The 22906-nt window shown below is 46.3% G+C and overlaps 1 protein-coding gene across 16 annotated transcripts in view; it reads right to left on the reverse strand.

Moving 5' to 3' along the window:
- Nucleotides 1–22906, reverse strand: part of ATXN7L1 (ataxin 7 like 1) — a 261228-nt gene that overhangs the window by 57921 nt on the left and 180401 nt on the right. For 3 of the 16 annotated variants that reach the window (XM_069587863.1, XM_069587858.1, XM_069587855.1), the window contains exon 1: nucleotides 3728–7741. The exons of 6 other annotated variants lie outside the window; for them this stretch is intronic. In XM_069587863.1, the coding sequence (XP_069443964.1) occupies nucleotides 3728–4019 (292 nt within the window). In that variant the 5' untranslated portion in view covers nucleotides 4020–7741. Of the gene's footprint in view, nucleotides 1–3631; nucleotides 7742–12894; nucleotides 13332–22906 lie in introns of those variants that run through there. 7 more of the 16 variants (XM_069587869.1, XM_069587861.1, XM_069587868.1 and 4 more) reach the window with 4 other exon arrangements.

Below are 22906 nucleotides of genomic sequence, written 5' to 3' on the forward strand. Positions count from 1 at the left end.
GTTGTAGCAGGGCATTAAATGTAGTGCCAGGGTGGTTAGGAGGGGATATTGAATCAGCCTTCCTCAGCGGGGAGGAAATGAAGACACAGGAAAGTCAAGTGACGAGGCAGGCAGAGAGCGGCAGACAGAACCGTGCCAAGCAGCTGTGCTGGGAGTGCTTGTGAGCTGCCCGGGAGCCTCGTTCATCCTCAGGTCGGGGGAGGGGAGGCGGGGCGGGCTCTTTAAAAAGCTGTCAGGGCCTGAGTGGCTGGGAGGTGTTCCTTCAAGCAGGGGTGCCTGTCACCAATTCAGCAGTTAGCTTAGACTAGATCTTCTTTACCTCTCTTTACCTGCTACCCAGCCAGGCAATGCGCATCACTTGGGGCACTTTGACAAAAGGCACTGTGGGCCAGTGCCTACACTGCTCATGTCAGCCCAACTCTCAAATGCCCCCAAAGGGCTGCGTTTGTTTCTCGGCCATCTGGTTCCCCTGTACCCATTCATTCAGTTAGGAAGAGGAGCGGCATTTCTGGGTGCCTACTATGTGTGAGGCTGCTTTTACACCCACCAGTTCACGTATAATCTACCCAACAACCCTTCAAGGTGGATACTGTCAGCCACCTCATTACAGTTGGGAAATTAAAAATTAATGGGATTATGAAACAAGACCAGGGTCCCACTGACCTTGGCAGTTGGAAGGAGAGCCCAGCCTGCCTAGCCCCAGAACCAATGCCCTTTGTACCTCTGGGATGCCCTCTTTTCTCTGCACTTAAGCCATCCAACCTCTCGGAAGATTCTTGACAAAGCATCTCCCGTTTTCAGAGCTGGCCTGGCATACAACGCTGAAGTCAGAAATGACTTGGGATGCTTTTTACTCCGCCCTCTCAGTAGCGTCCCCCTTTCGCCTCTCTTCTCTTAGTTATGTATCCTTAGGTGTGCATTTCTGGCATCAAGCACTGCTGGGTAGGATTTGGGGAGTCCCAGGGACTTTCCAGGGCCCTGAAGTATTTCCATCAGCCACCAAGGATGCGCTCACTAGACACTTAGCCAAGCTGAAAGAGAACCCCCCCCCCCGCCACCGCCCCCAGCAATGTAGGTCAGGGGGGAAGCAAACACATGTACACACCACTGGGGGTACTTTCAAGGGACAAGAGTTCTCTTGAGAGCAGCCTCGTGCTGACGACAGCAGTTAAAAAGCATTCACAGACATTTGATCTGGTAACCTGGTAATTTTAGTCTGGAAAATAGACCTCAAGGAAATATCCTCCCCCAAGAAAAGTTCAAAGATAGTCTCAGCAGCACTGTTTAGAATAGTAAAAAAAAAAAAACCAGAACAAAAAACAACCACAATCAACTGGATCTATGATAAAATAACTGAAAATGACAGGTATGATGGTTATCTCAACCTAAGGAAATGTGTGTGTGAGACAGTATTACCCAAATTCACAAGAAAATAAAAAATATCACCAATACCTGCAAACACTAAACATTACTTTATAAAAACATGAAACATTATATATATATACAGATGAAAAGTGAAAGTGAAAGTCTCTCAGTTGTGTTCGACTCTTTGAGACCCCATGGGCCATACAGTCCATGGGATTCTCCAGGCCAGAATACTGGAGTGGGTAGCGTTTCCCTTCTCCAGGGGATCTTCCCAACCCAGGGACTGAACTCAGGTCTCCTGCATTGCAGGTGGATTCTTCACCAGCTGAGCCACCAGTGAAGCCCAAGAATACTGGAGTGGGTAGTCTATCCCTTCTCCAGCGAATCTTCCTGACTCAGGAATTAAACCGGGGTCTCCTGCATTGCAGGCGGGTTCTTTACCAGCTGAACTGCCAGGGAAGCCGTGGAATATAAACAGATATGTATCCATATATCTGTTACTATATATACGGATACATAACATAGATAGATGAGGAAAAAAGGGAAGATATAGGATGGCTCTGGTTTTGTTAAGGTTGTTTTTTAAATCCACACAAGAAAAAAGAAAAACACACAGCAACAAACACTAATACATTCTTAACCAGAGAGGCCAAAAGGGGAGAAAACAGGTGCAAATTCAACAGGAGGAAGGACAGAACAGCATATGGTAAAGTCACACCTCATTTGTCCACTCATTCATTCCCTCGTTTTTTTTTTTCTGCATCTCTTTGGCACTGAAATACAATGGTAGTGATAAGACAGACACTGCCTGGCCCCAGGGTTCCCTCAGGAAGAGGAGACCATCTCCAGATCCAGGTTGACCACCACCTGGTCATCCTGAGAGTAGAGAACAGGGTTCCCACGGGAGGTGGGCTGAAGAACTTGAGGCCAGTGTGTAGCCCGTCTGCCCCTGGGGACAGAGCTGTCATCCTCTCCTTTTACCGCCCCAGCTGCTCCCATGTGTCCAGAGCCAGTACAGTAGTGGAGGGGTTGACAAGAAGTCCCACCGGCATGGTGTTAACTCCTCCATCAGGGTGATCTTTGCCCCAACCACGAGCATACCCACGGTACAAGTCACATAAGCATAATAGTGCCGCCACAGCCCAGGCGAAAACTAGTGGCTTCCAGCTTTGTGATAAGCTGTTGGATTCTCCCTTAAGATGGCACAACTGACATCATCCCTGCCCCAGGGGCACCAAGGAGATAGGAGCGGCAGGCAGCCGGACACTGGGCAAAGCTGGGGTATCTCTGGTGGGAAGACACAGGAACAGGGGGATTCCCAATGTCTAAAATACCTCAACAGCTGAGCTGAATCTTCCCATGACTGTCTTGAGGCAATGTCAGTGGCCTTTACCCAGGTGCCTTGGCTAAGCACACTGAAAGCCCTGGCCCTGATCTCAGGCATGCATGGTCCACACCTCAAGTAGGGCTGGAGGATCCTAAGGTTGGGAAAGCGCGTAGGCCACCATCCACCTGAGACCGCTCAGTGCCACCCAGACCTCCTCTTCTTGGGAGAGTAAGGCTAAGGCCCCCAAACCTGTATTTTTAAAAAGATTCCAAGTGATTCTCTTGTTCTGCACTGGTTTCGGGAGTCATTGGAAATGTAGACCAAACACTGCTGTCTTTGGAATCAGAAAGATCTGGGCTCAAATCCCAGCTCTGTCACTCATTAGCTGAGACTCGGGCAAAGAACTTAACCCCCTGAGCCCCAGTTTCCCTACCTATACAATGGGGACACTAATGCCCACGTCATACGGTTACAAGGCGGCAGGTGCCCCGATAGCACCGTGAGGGCCCCATCTCAGCACATGCCCCATGTTGTAATTGCTGGTTCACTGGCACAGAAGTCCTGTCACTGGAGGCATCAAGGGCAGGTGTCTTGTGCCCTCTCTCGTCCCTGGCATTCAGCCTAGGGACTGGCCCCGATAGACATGCACTGCATTTGCTGTTGAAGAAATGAGCCTGTAAGGATTGATAATACATAGAAGGTGGTTGCCCTGGTGACAACTCACAGTAGGCACTTCATACGAATCCCCTAATGCCTGAAAATGTAGACTTAAAAAAAAACATACAAGAAGTAGGTTTCCTAGGTGGGCAGTTCTCCACCTTCTTCCTGCGCCCTGAATTAAAATTATTCTGTTTATAAGAACGCTCTGGGAGCACACTGTTTAAAAACACGGGCTGAGTAAGGAGAGGCCAGGGCTCCTCAGTTCCTATCTGTACCGACCTTCAGTTTCAGGAGTGCAGGCCACAGTCTTCTACCACAGAAGGTGCAAAGTCCCAACTCCCTGCTAAGCTCGCGGCGCCACTCAGAACCACTCACCCACAGGCTGCCGTGGTCCTGCAGCAGCCACTAATAACGGAACCATTTCTGTTCTCCTTGGAGTGGCAGTTGGCAGTGGCAAACAGGAAGTTGTCTTGAAGCAGGGTGTGGCTTTGCCCTGTCGATGCACGCGCACAGAGACACCACTTGTTTTTCCCCCCTCCAGCCCTTTTCTGTTTCCCTCTGCTCCTTTTTTTTTTTTTTTTTTTAAGGAGCAGAAGGTCTGAATTATTTCAGTGAAAATAGTTTTTTTTTTTTTTTTAACTGATTTAAGATCAAACATTATCACCATACAAACAAAACCCAAGGGTAGAATAGAAAGGAATCTAAAATACAGCAAGGGTCTATTTCACTATCATTAGCCACTTGCTTGTGGCACTGAGTTAGTCCCTGGCTATGCATGAGGGGGCGTGAGCCCTCCCTTGGTTTTCCTGGGCACACAGGAAACCAGACCCGCTGGAAAGCAGGCCAGGTGTGTTGTCAATCATGCTCGGGCACTGGCCAGTCCACCAGGGAGCCGGCCGCCAACATGGACTCAGGGCCTGCTGTGCACACACACTGGACTCAGGACGGTCCACGAATAGCAAAGACGGAAAAACACAGGTTGCCAGTTTTCAGCAATTTTTAAAGTGGAGTGAAGGAGACCCGAAACATTTCTTAACGCCGCTTGCATATAAAAATGAGTGGTGTTTTACCAAGAAAAATCAGTGGCGAGTAGATAAATGCATCAAGTGTGGTTGGAGCTGCACATAAATGCAGAGAAGTGTGGGTGATGGACTGGTAAGGTTCAGCGCCACTGCTTCCCGGGGCTAGGAGAGGTGTGCTAGAAAATTTTCCACTCTATCCCTCCCCAGGCCCCAAGGCTGGCGCCTCCAGAAGGCCTGTCCAAAATAGGCTGGTCCCCAACCCAGCCTCCTACTCCTGACCTCTTTCTCAGGCAGCTCCTCTCCCCACTCCATGCCTCAGTCCTGTCCCAGCGCCAGCCCACAGCCCAGGAGCACCGTCTAAGCTCAACCTCAGACTTGCTAAATGGATCGCAGGCTGACAGCACGCTCCGCCCCCTGTGACCTGGGCCCAGCCCCATGCCATCCTGTGTGGCAAGTGTGCCCTGCGCTCACACTTACACATCCAGGGGAGACAGCCTCGCCATTTGGGTAAGGAGGCTGAACCACTGACACGCTGGGCAGCGCGACTGTGGGAGCCGTTTGCTGGCTCCTGGCTGAGGGCCCTGGCCAGTCAGAACGCACGACTTCCCCTTTAAGAGAGCACGCCCAGATGCGATTAGGGAAAGGCAGAAAGAAAAGCCCGGAATGGCCAGGGCTGTATCCCGAATTTGGCAGATGAACTTGGGTTTGCCTGAGCAGCACACACAGGAGGTGTGGTCGCAGGAGGCAGCCTCCTCAGAGGAGGATCGGAGCAGCCACAGGGTGGGAAGGGCCGGGTCCCTCCTGCAGCTCCATTGCACGATGGCCCCTGCAGGTTGCGTGGGCCCCTGGCCTGGCCTGGTCCCCGCGCCTGCAGGAACCTCAGGCCTTTCCGCTCTCCTTTCCCTCAGGGCCTGTCTGTCCTCACGGGCAGAGTCCATTGCAATATCCAGCACTATGCTTTGGAGAGACGTCATTATAAAGATCGAAAAATACTTCTGCATTTTTGTCCAAAAACACTTTTGGACATTTTTACTGTGAATTCAAGTGGAGAGTTTTTATTCATTCTTTATATTTAGAAAGTTTATTCCTTGATCTTGGCAGGAGACAGTAGATTTGGGGGACAGGGGAAGGGGATGTCTAAAAAAGACAATGGATCACCAAGTGTCACATGCTGTATGATTCTACTGATACAAACTACCCAGCATAAGTAAATCCATAGAAAAGGAGAGCAGATTAGTGATTGCCAGGGGCTGGGGAAGGAGTGAGCAGGGAGTGATTGCTTAAGGGGTACAGGGTCTCCTTTAGGGGTGGTAAAAACACTTTGAGGCAGGTAGAGATGATGGATGCACAACACTGAACAGACTGAGTGCCACTCAACCACAATTCAGGGCTTTAGGATGATTAATTTTGTTATGGGACTTTTGCCTCCATTAAAAAAGAAAAAGAGCAGTATAGTGTGTTTTAGGTATTTTTATCTTCTACTAGGATCTCTCCTGTGCTGCTTGCAACATTTCCTTGTAAAACTTGCCTGTTAATCTTAAGTTAACCCTGGCACAAGAGTATACCCCTTTTAACAAGAAGTAAAAACAAACCTTTAAGACACAAAAGCTTCCCAAGATGCAGAAGTATGCCTCTACTGGAGAATTTCAGACTGTGAGAAGACAGCATCATCTCAGACCATGGCACATAAGCGGGGCAGTGCTGACTTGGCCTTTGCAAGGCCACCTCAGGTTGGGACTGTCTCCAGCAGCCTGACCACATAACCAAAGCCAGAGAGAGAGAGTCTCCTATAGGAGAATTATTGTAGGAGAACATGATTTTGAGTCTCTAACTTTAGGCTTCCTTTTCTCCTCTTGCAGAGTTTCTTCCCAGAATATAGGAAAACCTGCTTCTGGCTGGAGAGAGCTGTGCTGCTTGAGGAGGCGGGACTGGCTTCTATAATCCATTTCTTTGGAATGGAGCCAGTGGGAATCAGGGAGTGTGGCCTGACCACCCACCTAACCCAGCCCCACTGGAGGGGGCTGGAGACAGGCTGCTCCCAAGAGTAACCCTGTGAGCCTTGTCCTCCAGACCCTAGGCCAGTGGGTCAAGGGCTCACAGGCACACTCCCCTCACTCAGGGGACTGTCAGGAAGAGGCCTGCTGGATGTTGCAATACCCAGAAGAAACGCAGATGAAAGGGTAGGCCCCATGGCCTGGGAGCCTGAGTCTTTCCAGAAACATCTGTGAGTAACTTTCCTACAGTCTGCTGAGAGCTCCACGAAGACCTGGAGGACAGAGAGGTCACAGCTTCCATGGGGCTGCTCTCACCCAGAACCCTCTGCTCCTTCTGGTGTACTTCCCCTGCCTCTTTCATCCTGTCCTCTCTCCTCATTTCAGGTACCAGGTAATATGTAGGTGGCCTAGCTTTTCAGGAAACAGATAAGATGGGGACTTCCCTGGTAGTTCAGTTGCTAAGACTTCAAACTGCCAAGACAGGGAGCCTGGGTTTGATCCCTGGTAAGGGAACTAGATCCCACATGCCCCAGCTAAGAGTTCACACGTGCCAACTAAATACTCCACATGTCACAACTAAAAGAACCTGCCTACTGCAAACAAGTTTGACGATCCCACGTGCAGCAACTAAGATCTCTGGCACAGCCAAATAAATAAACAAATATGCTTCTAAAAAAGAAAAAGAAGACGGGGACCTCCCTGGCAATCTAGCAGTTAAGACTGTCCCTCCGCTGTAGGCGGCACAGGTTCAACCCCTGGTTGGGGAACTAAGATCCTGCACGCCAAGTGGGGAGGCCAAAAAGAAGACGCAACATATATACGACTCTGGCACCTGAGGAGCAGCAAGTTTAGAACTTTAATTCTAAACATACAAACAGGCAGGCTGGGCTTCCCTGGTGGTTCAGTGGGAAAGAATCTGCCTGCCAATGCAAGAGACACGGGTTTGATCCCTGATCTGGGAAGGTCCCACATGCTGAGAAGCAACAAAGCCCATGTTATATATATATTACATATATATATATAAACAAGCAGGCTCAGCCAAGTTTAAAACTGGGCAAGGGATCTGAACACACATTTTTCCAAAGAAGATACACATATGGTCAATAATGACATGAAAAGATGATCAACATCATTAGTCATCAGGGAAATTCAAATCAAAAAACCACAATGAGATACCACTTCACACATACTAGAACAATTATGTATATAAAAACAACAACCAAAAAACCCCCAAATGGAAAATAACAAGGGTTGGTGAGGACGTGGAGAAATTGGAACCTCTGGGCACCATCTGTGGGAATGTAAAATGGTACAGCCTCTATGGAAAACGGTGTGGTGGTTCCTCGAAAAGTTGAACATGGAATCACCATATGATTCAGGAATTCTCCTAGAGTACAAACCCAGAAGGAATGAAACCAGGTACTCAAACAAATTCTTGTATATGAAGGCTCACCGCAGCACTATCAGCAAGAGCCGAATGGCTCAAACAACCCAAATGTCCATCAGTGGGTGAATAAATAAATTGCAGTATATACATAATCAGTTCAGTTCAGTTGCTTGGTTGTGTCCGACTCTTTACAACCCCATGGAGTGCAGCAGGCCAGGCCTCTCTGTCCGTCACCAACTCCTGGAGCTTATTCAAACTCACGTCCATCGAGTCAGTGATGCCATTCAACCATCTCATCCTCTGTTGTCCCCTTCTCCTCCCACCTTCAATCTTTCCCAGCATCAGGGTCTTTTCAAAATGAGTCAGTTCTTCACATCAAGTGGCCAAAGTATTGGAGCTTCAGCATCAGTCCTTCCAATGAACATTCAGGACTGATTTCCTTTAGGATGGACTGGTTGGATTTCCTTGCTGTCAAAGGGACTCTCAAAAGTCTTCTCCAGCACCACAGTTCAAAAGCATCAATCCTTCAGCGCTCAGCTTTGTTTATAGTCCAGCTCTCACATCCATACACGACTACTGGAAAAACCATAGTTTTGACTAGACGGACCTTTATTGGCAAAGTAATCTCTCTGCTTTTTAATATGCTGTCTAGATTGGTCATAACTTTCCTTCCAAGGAGCAAGCATCTTTCATGGCTGCAGTCACCATCTGCAGTGATTTTGGAGCCCCCCAAAATAAAATCTCTCACTGTTATTCAACCATAAAAAAAATGAAGTACTGATACATGCTACCATATGAATGAACCCAGAAAACCCTACGGAAATGAAAGAAGCCAGGTACAGAGGTCATGTATTATATACATTCTATTTATAGGAAATGTCTGGAATAGGCAAATCCACAGAGACAGAAAGCAGACTGGAGGTTGCCAGGGACTGAGGAGGGGGGCTAGGGAGTGGAATAACTGCTGAAGGGGTATGCGGTTTTACTCTGGAGTGATGAAACATTTGGAACCAGATAGAAGCAGTGGTTGCACAACAGTGTAAATGTACTCAGTGCCACCAAACTGTTCACTTTAAAATGGTTAGTTTATGTTATACGAATTTCACCTCAAAAACAAAAAACCCCAAAGGTCTGCTGAAACTAAGGGCCAAGACAATCCACACACAGAACAACCAGTTTCAGAATCACTGAGAGTTACCTTTAAAACTGTTCTTAGAATCACTTAAAGGAAGTAATTTTTAACTTAAGATAACTAAGGGGGCCAGTAGGATAGCAGATAGGCACTCACTCCAAGACAGACAATTCAGGTCCACAAAGAAGTATTCATTTGTGTTAAACAATACCCAGTCCCCTCTTCCCCTACCAGGCACGATGGCTGCCCTTCTATTTACAGGTGGAAGGCTGAGGCACAGCTCCCCTCTGCCAGCCCCCTTGTCCCTGATACAGCCATCATTTCCACCAAAGGGACTCGGGTCTTAGACCTTGACATTGGGACATAGTCACAGACTACCCCTCCTCCACCCCCAACCTCCAGAGCAAGAAGAAACCCCACAGGTAAACATTCTCTGCTACCTCTGCTGGCCCCTTCCAGGGCTGGCATCACCTCCTTGGAGTGGCAGCCACGGGGCTGCCCAGCCTGGCTTCTCCAGCACAGGCCCTGGGCTCTCCCGGGCCAGGCAGCACTGCCGCTCGACAGTCTCCCCTCTGCCTGAATGTTAATTCCATTTCTGCCCCGAACCGGTCCAGTTCCCCTTCCACAGACACTTTGCCAAATGCTTTGTTCCCTGAAATCTCCTTCTCCAGGCTAAATACTCTCAGACATCTTCTAAAATCATTCCTCATAAAAGGCCATTTTCACTCTTCTCCTGATCGCTGGGTCCTCTTCAGCTCCCACATCCTTCCTAACCTGTGACACTCAGAAGGGAGACCGTTATAGGTGGGCAGCTCCCATCTGTCTGTTGTGGATATTGTTCTCCTGTTAAGTCCACCAGGCACTCAAGCTATATTATTTATTTCTAACAGCCCCATCACCCTTAAGTCTTACTTCACACTCTTCACTGCCAAGCTGCTTATCCACAGGTGTCCTTTAAAAATGTCATCTTGTTGGAGTCAGTCCACTGCTCTGACCTCTGGAGATCTTTCTGGACTCTGACTCATTAATGTAATTGTTCTTCCTCCTAAATCTCTCCAATCTTGAAAAATTGGATAATCCTGCTACTAAGACTATTCTTCTTCTAAATCCTCATTTATAACATGGAAGAGGAGGACAGGGCCAAGTGCGCAACATAATATATCCCTAGGGGTGACAGCAACCTGTGAACAGCATTCTAGAGGTGTGACTCTGCCGATCTACCTGCCATTCAGGGCAGGTATGTCACCTGGTCCACACATCTTCATCTTCATTGGTACAGATCCCACAGATGACTAACAAATGGGGCTAAAAACAGCCCTCCTGCTACCAGCAGTTGAAAGACTAAATGTAAAGCTCTTATCAGAGCTTCACATAGTGAGCAATCAAATATGCCTTTACAACTGACAAGAAATACAATAAAAGGAGAAAACCCGGTTTTCCAGTTCCCAGACTGCCCTCCTTTTTGGCAAACTATATAGTTGGTTGGTGGCAACCAACTATAGACATTAGGCAGCTGAAACCAACAGAAGGAGCACTGGCGTCCAAAAGCTGGAGTCTGAATACTGGCTCCCTCCTTCCAGAACCTCTGTGTTCTGAAGTTAAAAATATCTGCCCTTCAAGGCTATAGAGAGGAGTCAATGAGATGAGGCATGTAAAAGAGGTTTAAAAGTTGAGTCAGACTATGCAAACATAGAGTATTATGATTATTACTACTGTAAATCTCTCCAAGATATCATTCCCACTGGCAGAAAGCTGCCGGTTAGGCCAACGGAAAACCCACAGATGCACTCAGGCTGCCAGGAGGCAGTTCTTCCAGCACAGAACAGCTGAACTGCTGTGAACCATCTTCTTTTTCCCAAGGATGGTGGGATGTGAGGGTTTGGCCAATTCAAATGCAAAAGCCAAAGGGTGAAGATGGTTGGGAAACTTCTCAGTATTCACTGCCAACCTCTCCAACACAAACGCCTGTGGGTTCCTTCCCTTCAAGGTTCTTCATTCACTCATGCTATGAGATTATCTATACAGTAGGGAGGGGGCACACATAATCACTGTAGGCTGAGAAGCACACAATCTGAGACACCTCCAACCTAAGGCCTTCAAAGGTGGGTCTCCAATCCCACCCCAGCCTGACAGACAGGAGGAGGAAATCGGGAGTATAACAGGGTCCCATCCATAAAGGCAGACTGGAATCAAATCAGAACAAAAAGTTTCTTAATCTCTGCGTTGCAGCCAGTTCACCCAGTTTGGATGGGGCAATGAATGAGAAGGCAGATGAAAGAAGGATACGTGCGGGCTGGAGCTCTGGCTCCCCAGCTTCACCGTCCAGGCTAAGCCCACATCTTTATACTGGGACCAAAGGGCCTGACCTGTCCCTCTCCAGCTCAGCGGGACTATCATGAGAAAGTACCAGGCATGCTCTAAACCGTAGGAGATGAAAAGCAAGCTTCATCCTTATTCTCTGCCAGGTTAGAGGAGACCAAAAAACAACACAAAATACAAACAACCTTGCTTGTATATCACTGTTATTCAGTCTCCTAAGTCATGTCCGACTCTGTGACCCCATGGAATGTAGCACTCAGGCTTTCCTGATCACTCTCTCCACAGTTTGCTCGGATTCATGTCCATTGAGTTAGTGATGCTACCTAACCCTCTCATCTTCCGCTGCCCCCTTCTCCTTTTGCCTTCAATCTTTCCCAGCATTGGGGTCTTTTCCAATGAGTCAGCTCTTCACACAGATGAGAGAAACATGGAGGAGAAAAAGAAATCCACTGATGGCAGCATTGGGCAGTGAGAATCATGTCATGTCTCGGCCTATTCACAGTTACTACCTTGGAAATTTCCATTTCAACCTTCCATTTTCATTTCATGTGTAAGTTGGTGATGCTGGGGGTGGGGAGCAGTGGGAGATCTGGACCCTGAGAGGGACCCACGTACCTGGATCAGGACAGACTTCCTACTCAGAAGGCCTTTCACAAGGCCCAGGTGATGTTTTCTCCCTCCCTTTCAATTTGTTTAGTTTAAAATATTTAACCAGAGGCACAATGAAGTGTCTCATTTGCCACGTTCTCCTGGACCATTAGACGGGGACTTCACACTCATTACGCTGATGAACATGCTACTTACCCATGCAAATTCTGGGAGCACAGACATCGAGATGGGAGGTGCTCAAGGTAGGCTCTCAGGGGCTGATTTAATTACACAGCCACTCGGTGGGCAAAGCAGAGCAATTTTTAGCCAACTGCTCTAGTAAATATTATGGGAAGCCCCTTCATAGAGTGCTAATGCTGCCTTAGTGATTTCAAACATGCTTGCCTTTAGTTCTCATTCAAACACGCACGCGGTCCCCAAAGACGCCGCCCCCAGGGCCAGAAAATCAAATAGATCATACAGTAGCTGACATGCCATCCTGCCGCTCAATATTATTATTCTTTTAGTACTATAAACCCCGGAGTATTACTGTCATTTAGGTGAGGACAAACTGGAAACTTACTTTCCAGTAGCTGACTTCCTCAGCCCCTCCCCCAGTCCCACCACCCCGCTCTGGGCCGGCTGCACTGCTCCCCGGGGTTGGACAAAACAACCACCAGGAACATATTTCGGACGTTTGAAACAATACCCAATCACTGCATCCACTCTCCCAGAGCGTCCCAGAGGAAATGGCATCATTACTTTCATTTTACTCCATTTGTGACCAACCAAAAGAAAACAACACATCCTAAGACAATTATCAGGGAATCTGATGTCAGCAGCTGGAGAGGACGCTCCGGAATGTTATCAAGTGACCTCTCAGAGAAATTAATTTTCAAGAGCTAAAATAACCTTCTGCTGCACACGCCCGGCCGTTTCTCTAGCTGCAGAAACGGATTTCACTTTCCACAGTTAGAACAGAAAACTCTCAGGCATCCCCATTTTTTCTTTCTTCAAAAAAGTCTATAAATAACCCAGGATCAGCAAAATTTATGCAAAACATCCTGCTAGGAGAAGAAATGTAAACTAAAACCACTTACAGCGAGACTCGGGCTGCCAACTTAATCTGATTCTAGACGACTGTAAACACGTTGTACTTTTGGAACCTGAAGCGATCCATATTAGCAGATGTCATCAAAGAAAAGAAAAAGAAAAAAAAAAAAGAAGACCCCCTCCTCCCAAACTAAATAACAAAAGCCTGGCCCCCAAACAGAGCACTGTGATTGGGGGTCCAGGGTTCCGCACGGCCCAGGACCCAACGGCTGGCTAGCTGCAGTCAGTATCAGCTACCCGAGCTTGCACACGCCAACTGTTTTGACTACAGGCACTTGTTAAACACAGAGTTTCAGGTCCTACCAGTTGGACACCAGAAGTTCATAGAACTGACCCAGTGCCAAGAACAACAAGCCCAGAAAGCGAAACGGCAGCCTCGTGCGCCGCGTATTTGTTAACTGTTTATGCAAGCCCCAGACTAATTGGGTAACAATTAAGAAGACAACCGAACTTAAATAACAAAAGCAGAAGATTACCACCTTGAAGGAAATGGAGATGTTTGGCAGATAAAGGACAGTTCAAAGGTGGGGTGGGTGGGGGGTTTTCAGAGAGAATGGGGAGGAGGGGCAGGTGTCACATGACAAACTGCGGTTATTAGCAGAAGGAACTGGGTGCTTCCTTGAAGCACCTTTAACTTAGAGCTTGACATAGAGATTCTGCAAATGCTGAGGCCCTGGTACACATCTGGGGTGACTATTACAACCACTGGAATTTGGACGTTGGCAAATCCCGAAGGAGAACAAAAGGGTGTGCTGAGCGGAAGTTTTGAGACATGAAACGGGACTTCCAAGTTCCCTGCTTCCTGCAGCAAGGCCACCGAGCCACAGAGGAAGCAAGTGACTGAGGCATGTAGGAAGTGAATGGAGGGACTGCATCCCTGGGCTGCTTCTCACCTGGTCCCGAGAAAGGCTTCCCTTTTCTCTTTGAGGTCGGGGTTGCTGAGGCCAACCTTCCTCCCTCATCCAGTCTGGAATCTGGATTCTCTTTCAGGTGACAGTGAATAAAGTATTTTCATTTGGCAAGATAAAATAAAAAGGAAGGCTTAAATCACATATTAAACAAAGTTTTTCATTTATTTCCCAGAATGCATTAAGCCCTATCTCATTTTTACACCAACACAACTGACCAGCCCAAATTTTAGAATTATCTGAGGATTTGAGAAAAGTGAATTCCAAGATAATTGGGGTGCAAATGTAAGAAGGCGAATTTTGAAATTGCTGAATGGATTCAAATCTAAACTCTGCCCCACCTTCTTCTTCTTTCTCTCATCTGCCTCTGAATTGAAGAATAAAATGTTGTCCCTTTCCCATTCCAGAGGTTTAGTGAAAACTAATAAGTAGGTAGAAACAGGTTGTTTATAAAAACTATTTTTTTTTAAATTTTTTATTTATTTATTTTTTTAATTTTAAAATCTTTAATTCTTACATGCGTTCCCAAACATGACCCCCCCTCCCACCTCCCTCCCCACAACATCTCTCTGGGTCATCCCCATGCACCAGCCCCAAGCATGCTGCACCCTACGTCAGACATGGACTGGCGATTCAATTCTTACATGATAGTATACATGTTAGAATTCCCATTTTCCCAAATCATCCCACCCTCTCCCTCTCCCTCTGAGTCCAAAAGTCCGTTATACACATCTGTGTCTTTTTTCCTGACTTGCATACAGGGTCGTCATTGCCATCTTCCTAAATTCCATATATATGTGTTAGTATACTGTATTGGTGTTTTTCTTTCTGGCTTACTTCACTCTGTATAATCGGCTCCAGTTTCATCCATCTCATCAGAACTGATTCAAATGAATTCTTTTTAACGGCTGAGTAATACTCCATTGTGTATATGTACCACAGCTTTCTTATCCATTCATCTGCTGATGGACATCTAGGTTGTTTCCATGTCCTGGCTATTATAAACAGTGCTGCGATGAACATTGGGGTACATGTGTCTCTTTCAATTCTGGTTTCCTCGGTGTGTATGCCCAGAAGTGGGATTGCTGGGTCATAAGGGAGTTCTATTTGCAATTTTTTAAGGAATCTCCACACTGTTCTCCATAGTGGCTGTATTAGTTTGCATTCCCACCAACAGTGTAGGAGGGTTCTATAAAAACTATTTTAACCACGGGGCAGGTTCATGTTGATTCTGGAGAGTAAATGTCGTCCCTCTGGTTCCAGGGATCTCCAGTGCAGTGGTGGAGGGTATGTACATCCACATAACGGCTGACCCCTTCCTCCCAAAGGAACCCACATTTTCTTACAAACTACACAGATGTATTTCACTGGGATCTGAAACACAGCAGTTGCCTGATGGATCCAGACAACAGCATAGGCAGCTTGGAGCCTCCCAGACAAAGGAAGGCCAAGGGGAGGGAGAGGCTGGGGGAGGGGAGGGGAGGGGAGGAGGGAAGGGTCAGGTGGGGCAACGTGAGGCTCACTACAGCACCCGGCCCCGGACTGACAGCTCACTTCTTAAAGCGACCCCAGAACTGTGAGACTGGCCTCTCACTTAGAACTCCAAGGTTTACCTGTCTTCTTCCTCACTCACTACAATTACAGGGCCAGTATGATTATCCCCATTTAACAAGGAGGAAAACGGAGGCTCGGAGAAACCTCGGTCTCAGCCCCATGAACAGTGGCTGTGCTGGTGTGGTGCTTTATTATCTGCAATTATTTTCATTTTCACAGACAAGTAAACTGAGATTTCTGGAGAGGCTATAAATCATGCCCAAGGCCACACTGCAAATCATCAACAACATCAGGTCTCCTAACTCCTAACCCAGTCCTCCTTGCTTGTCTCTATCACGTTCCAGAATACATAATGATAGAACTGAAAAGGCCAGTAAAGCTGTCTTATTAAAAAAGCACATCATCTTTCCTGATTTTCTCAAACTCCCATCTTCATGGTTTTTCAGTTCTTAGATTGCAACTCTCTACCAGGGAGGGTTCCTCTCCACACTGTGGGGAGAGCTCTGGAAGTCTGCATTCCACAGCAACTATTTCAATGCAAAGCCACCACCTCCACCCAGTCTGCACCCTATCCTCCTTTGATTTCATCAGCACACATGGCTGCTAACCCCTGGCTCCTCACCTAATCCCAGCCTAAGCAGCCGCCAGAGCGGATGCCCCAGCAGGCCTGCCAAGCTGCACATGATGCCGCCTGCATCTCCAAGGTGTGCTGTCTCCCATGCAGAAGGGGTCTGCCTGCATCTCTTCTCCAACGTGTGTTTCAAGGTTACACTTTTGCTGATGGAAATAATGGGCCAAATGAAGGATCCCACTGTCACATCCCTTGTCTGTGCCAAGTGGACACACTCCTAGCTTGATAGGGGGTGACATTACTGTCCTGTGATACATGTGAGTGGGTTCATAGTAGGTTTGGGGCATTTTCTTTGAGAAGTTACAGTAATGAGTTTGCCACAGGGTTTGTAGGAGTGAATGGGGAGGAATTTAAGCACTCAGGGCCATGAACAGAGATGCTGAAAATCGACAGCAGAGGGGGAGAGGTCAGGAGGTGACGATTAGAAAGTCCTAGAATGTTTTGCTGCCACTTTGTGAATCTACCTCTCCCCCTTCTTTCTCGCTGAAAATGCAACCAGCAGGGAAGCTGGGTGATATGGTGGACTTCATGTTGAATATCACTAAGGCAGTCAAGGTTGTGAAGTCTCATCAAATTCGCGTGCTGCTGTTGGTGGGAGACGCTCTACGGCTAGATGTGATGCACAGATGGCACCTCCCATCAGTTTATTTGAGGTTGTTTTGGTAACCACAGGACATTTGCATCCATGCTGCCTGAAAAGCATGTGGGGTTTGGGTAAATCAGAACAGCCTCAGCAGGAAAATTCACTGGCTTATACGACACAAAGTAAGGAGAATATTTCCACGAACCTTGTGACTCCTCTGAGCACAGAGACCATTTGAAAAAAAAAAAAAAAAAACCAAAAAGTAGGACACAGGGTTTGACAAGCATTGGCATATTTAGGGAAGACAGGATAGGCTATTAAAAAGTAGAACTCCTGAAAATCTGAGGGGCATGGCCACTAAATCGGTAAAATTAGCAAAAGTGGGCTAATAGAGGGATGCAGAATTATTAGCATTAGTTTGTTGTAGCTGTTACTGGTGTGCTTAACAAAGGCAGTTCTATCATAGACAGTGCTCTGCTTATGATATGGTGATTTGGGGAGGGCTGGTAAGGACAGTACATCCAGTTTGGAGGAGGACAGTGGTGAAGGAGACAAAGCTGAGGTCTGCTGCCCATCTGGGCTTTCAGACCCCCTTCACTGAGGGGCAATGCATCAGAGAACATACACACAGAAGGAACCTGTGCAGGACCAAGTAAGGTCTTAAAAATATGGCCTGCATATGTGGCTAGGTTGCTAAGTTGCTTTAGTCGTGTCCAATTCTTTGTGACCCTGTGGACTGTACAGCCTACCAGGTTTCTCTGTCCATGGGGATTCTCCAGGCAAGAATACTGGAGTGGGTTCCCATGCCCTTCTCCAGGGGATCTTCCTGACCCATGGATCCAACGCACATCCCTTATATCTCCTGCACTGGCAGAGAAGTTCTTGACTACTAGCACCACCTGGGAAGCTGCATATGTGGAGAGCGGGTCAAGAAAAAGACAGAGGCCTGAGCTCTCAGGAGAAACAGAGAAGCAAAGTTAGCATGGCAGTAACTTGTGGCTGCTGTTGGATGCAGGCCTGACTTTACTCCCTGATGCTGCCCTGCAGACTTCCAGGTCAGGACCTGCGGCCCGGCTGGACACTCTTCCTTTTTGCCCTGTTACCTGGGTTCACAGGGACTAGGCCAGCCTGCCTGGTTGTACCGGGACCTGGCTTTTGGCGTAACCCTTGGTAATGTGAACTCATGATCAGAGCTGCAGAGACAGGTTTGCACATACGGGGCCACAGACCCTAGATTCTTTAGAAGATAGTCAGTTTCAACCAGCCTTAACTGATACTACACCATAATTTGAAAAATGACTTTATACTGAAGGTCAGCCAATGTGGGTTGACTGCAGTCTGGACTACTAGACTTCACATTCCTTAAGGACTTGTTCAGAGTCTTGGCTTATCTTTGTAAGCCAATGTCCGGCCAGAGTATGGAAGTCTTGCTATGCCTTTTAATATAGGTTTTAAACGAATGAAGTTCCACTTAATGTGAACCACAGATAGATGAATACCTTATGAGATATACCTGAAGGTGAATTTTTTTTTTTGTTAAGTATGTATGAAATTTGGTGTTCAATTAATTTTGTTTCCATTAATTTTTTAAAAGTACAATGTTTCATTATTGTTTTCTTAGGTTTCTTCCCCCTGCACCAAGTCAAATTTGGTATTTTTAAAAGTTGTATTATGGTTCAAGTTAGAGAGAAGGTAGAAAGGCTTTCCACTTAAGATTAAAAATACTAAATCTTCAAAAAACTGTAGCTACTTTGTAATAGGAATCTTTCCAAAGGTCTTCATTCTCTTGTACTCTGTTCTCTTAAATGGTATATACTTTGAACATTATTTGATCTTTTTTTTTTTTTTATAACTCAAGGTCACTGTTAAGGGCATTCATTTCTATACTTTGCTACAAAATGGTGATATCAGGGCCTACCATACCTTTCAGACTTTTTGACCCTGATCCATCTCAAGAAATGAATTTTACATGGCAACAACCTAGTATGCACAAAAACTTCAAAGGTTGTAAGATTTATCTTTACTAAGTAAAAACCACTTGAATATTTTCTCTTCTCTTCTATGCCACGGTTTCAAATGTTGGGCAGGGATGGCTAAAGTGATCACCCCCACCATCACAAGAGGCACCTGTGGCATACAAACACTGAGAAAGTACACAGGGCTTCCGTCCTACACAACAAGGGCTTCAGCGTCCCCACTTGTAGCCTTTTCCTTTTTTTTGGCTGCACGGGGCCTTCACTGTGGTGCAAGGGCTCTGCTGTAGCTGTGGTGGTAGGGGCTCCTCTAGCGGCGGCCTGTGGGTTTCTCCTGCTGCCAAGACACGCGGGAATCCTAGCTCCCCGACTGCAGATGCACCCCGAGCCCCTGCACTGGCGGGCGGACTCTTCGTCCACTGGACCCCCAGGGAAGTCCCTGGCGTCTACGTGCCTCCTGCACCTCCTGTCACCTTTACTCAGTCGGGGCCTGCCTCCACAGTCCTACTCACAGAGTTCTGATTTGCCAAACCTGGAAATCAGACCATCCAGCCTGCTTGCGTGAATGGAGTGTAAAGTGTTGCTCCACGAAAGCCTGAGGGGTGCCCCATGGATGACTCATGGGGTGAGGTATTCTTATGTGCTAGAGTTCCTGGTGGGGCTCCCAGGAGTCTTGTCCAGTGGCAAGGTTCATGACACTGAGGTGTTACTGGATTTGTTCACCCACATGTGAACATGAGTATTTCTCCTTTGAAAGGAATAATCTGATCACTGGGCTTCAAGCTGGAAGGGCCATTAAATAACAGAGGCTCCCAGCAGTAATGTAGCTTCGGGAATGACCAGCTCTGGGCTCCAGTGTATGAGGAAGTATTCCCTACAGTAACTGGCCCTACTTCAGGCAGTTTGTAACAGTGCAGTATCTTGATCTCGACTCTGATATGCCCTTTGCCCTGTAATTTACAGCTCCTCCTAGACTACGCTTCAACTCTCAGGAGTCTTCCCACCTAAATCAAAGATGATAAACTAACAGGTGTATGAACTGTCTCCTGGTGAAATTCTGAAGTGATGTGCATGCGTATGTGCGTGTAGGTATCTTAAACTGATTTTAAATAACTAGAGCAGAGGGGGTAGATACTGTGTCCCTCAAGAAACCTAGACAGCGAGCAATCAGGCACTGGTTACATAAACTATTGGCACATCTATTCAGTGGAGTTGCTGGGAAGCTATAAAAATGATGATGTAGGTCTACACTTACTGAAATATGTGCACAATACTTGCAGACAGAAAAAAAGATTTCAAGACAATGCCTACAGAAGAATTCCACTTTTATTTTTTTAAATATAAAGTATATGCAAAGAGGTGCACATGTACAACACATATATAAACACATACACATGGAAAAAAGATGGAAAGTTTTACATGGAAATATTTACTTTTATTTCCTAAAATGTTGGTGGTTTTTAAAATGTATCACTATTATAATAAGAAAAAAGCATTTTCACTTTGAAAAAATAAAACTCTACATGCAAAAAAGTACTTCTGCTTATGGCACTCACCCCATTCTCATCTTGTAAGTGACTGCTCCCCCGGGAACACTCACTATATCCATGTATCCATCCACGGGTGGCACACTCAAGCTGAGGCACACTCACTTCTCATGAGTTATGATGTCTTTTTAAACTTTTAAAAGAGTTCTATTCATATATAATAGGGTAAGCTGAATCTTTATTTATTTATTTTTTTAAGCTGAATCTTTATTGGAGAATTTTCACATTAATGCATATGAGGGCAAAGGAAGGGCTTATGCTTTTATTTTTAAGGGTCATGTTCTCTTCTCTGATGGAGTTAAGGGGAAATGTAAATCCTGAAACTAGTTACCTCCCTGGCACGTGCAGGCTACCAGGTCTATCCATTCTCCAGGAAGACAAGGAAAGAACTGACACCATCTAGATTCTGAAGCTAATTTTCTTCCAAGACAGAGTCCATTCAAAGCATAAACTGATGTTAGGTTTAAGGACAGGAACAATCCTCAATTTGTGTTCTCTCTACAAAGTGTGTTCACATCCAAGGATTATCACCCCTCAAAATGACTAGGAGGAAGGGCAAGCAAATGTACTATTCTCAAGTTGACAAATGAGGAAAATAAGATGTCTCAAGGGGAGGCTTTCGAACTGTGATGCTGGAGAGGACTCTTGAGAGTCCCTTGGACTGCAAGGAGATCAAACCAGTCAGTCCTAAAGGAAATCAACCCTGAACATTCATTGGAAGAACTGATGCTGAAGCTGAAGCTCCAATACTTTGGCTACCAGATGCAAAGAGCCAACTCACTGGAAAAGACCCTGATGCTGAGAAAGATTGAAGGCAAGAGGGGAAGGGGATGACAGAGGATGAGATGGTTGGATGGCACCACCGACTCAATGGACATGAGTTTGAGCAAACTCCAGGAGATGGTGAAAGACAGGGAAGCCTGGTGTGCTGCAGATCGTAGAGTAGACACGCTGCAGTGACTGAACAATAATAACAACACTACTAGAGAGAGGATTCAAACCAATCTCTTGGGTTTATTCTCCATGTTCTGTGCCACTGCATTCTTTCCAGAAGCAAAGTAACCATATACTTATTATCCTAACCGGACAACTTTGAAAGTGTAAAGAGATGCATTTAAGCACAGGCTTCAGGGCATTTACGAACAAAGCTAGTGGAGGTGATGGAATTCCAGTTGAGTTATTTCAAATCCTAAAAGATGATGCTGTGAAAGTGCTGCACTCAATATGTCAGCAAATTTGGAAAACTCAGCAGTGGCCACAGGACTGGAAAAGGTCAGTTTTCATTCCAATCCCAAAGAAAGGTAATGTCAAAGAATGCTCAAACTACTGCAAAAGTGCACTCATCTCACATACTAGTAAAGTAATGCTCAAAATTCTCCAAGCCAGGCTTCAGCAATACGTGAACCGTGAACTTCCAGATGTTCAAGCTGCATTTAGAAAAGGCAGAGGAAACAGAGACCAAACTGCCAACATCCACTGGATCATCGAAGAAGCAAGAGAGATCCAGAAAAACATCTATTTCTGCTTTATTGACTATGCCAAAGCCTATGACTGTGTGGATCACAATAAACTGTGGAAAATTCTAAGAGAGATGGGAATACTAGACCACCTGACCTGCCTCTTGAGAAACCTGTATTCAGGTCAGGAAGCGACAGTTAGAACTGGACATGGAACAACAGACTGGTTCCAAATAGGAAAAGGAGTACGTCAAGGCTGTATATTATCACCCTGCTAATTTAACTTATATGCAGAGTACATCATGAGAAACACTGGGCTGGATGAAGCACAAGCTGGAATCAAGATTGCTGGGAGAAATACCAATAACCTCAGATATGCAGATGACACCACCCTTATGGTAGAAAGTGAAGAACTAAAGAGTCTCTTGATGAATGTGAAAGAGGAGAGTGAAAAAGTTGGCTTAAAGCTCAACATTCAGAAAAATAAGATCATGGCATCCGGTCCCATCACTTCATGGGAAATAGATGGGGAAACAGTGGAAACAGAGGCTGACTTTATTTTTTAGGGCTCCAAAATCACTGCAGATGGTGATTGCAGCCATGAAATTAAAAGATGCTTACTCCTTGGAAGAAAAGTTATGACCAACCTAGACAGCATATTAAAAACAGAGAGATTACTTTGTCAACAAAGGTCCTTCTAGTCAAGGCTATGGTTTTTCCTGTAGTCATGTATGGATGTGAGAGTTGGACTATAAAGAAAGCTGAGCCCCAAAGAATTGATGCTTTTGAACTGTGGTGTTGGAGAAGACTCTTGAGAGTTCCTTTGACAGCAAGGAGATCCAACCAGTCCATCCTAAAGGAAATCAGTCCTGACTATTCATTGGAAGGACTGATGCTGAAGCTGAAACTCCAATCCTTTGGGTACCTGATGCAAAGAGCTGACTCATTTGCAAGGACCCTGATGCTGGGAAAGATTGAGGGCAGGAGGAGAAGGGGATGACAGAGGATGGATGGTTGGATGGCATCACTGACTCAATGGAAATGGGTTTGGGTGGACTCTGGGAGTTGGTGATGGACAGGGAGGCCTGGCGTGCTGCGGTTCATGAGATCGCAAAGAGTTGGACACGACTGAGCAACTGAACTGAACTCAGGGCATCAGGTACAAACTGTGACTCTCCCAGGCAAACTAGGCCTTATAGTCATTTTAGATATAATCTAGCACTCTCCTACGCTACTCCCCCCATGATACCTTTTGAATAGGAGAGAGAAATGGAACATGGTTACATGTCTAATTTACTTTAAAGCACTTGAGTATGTAAACACATACAAGAGAGAAAAAGAGTACG

Source organism: Ovis canadensis, chromosome 4, assembly GCF_042477335.2.
Source record: "Ovis canadensis isolate MfBH-ARS-UI-01 breed Bighorn chromosome 4, ARS-UI_OviCan_v2, whole genome shotgun sequence".
NCBI lineage: Eukaryota > Metazoa > Chordata > Mammalia > Artiodactyla > Bovidae > Ovis > Ovis canadensis.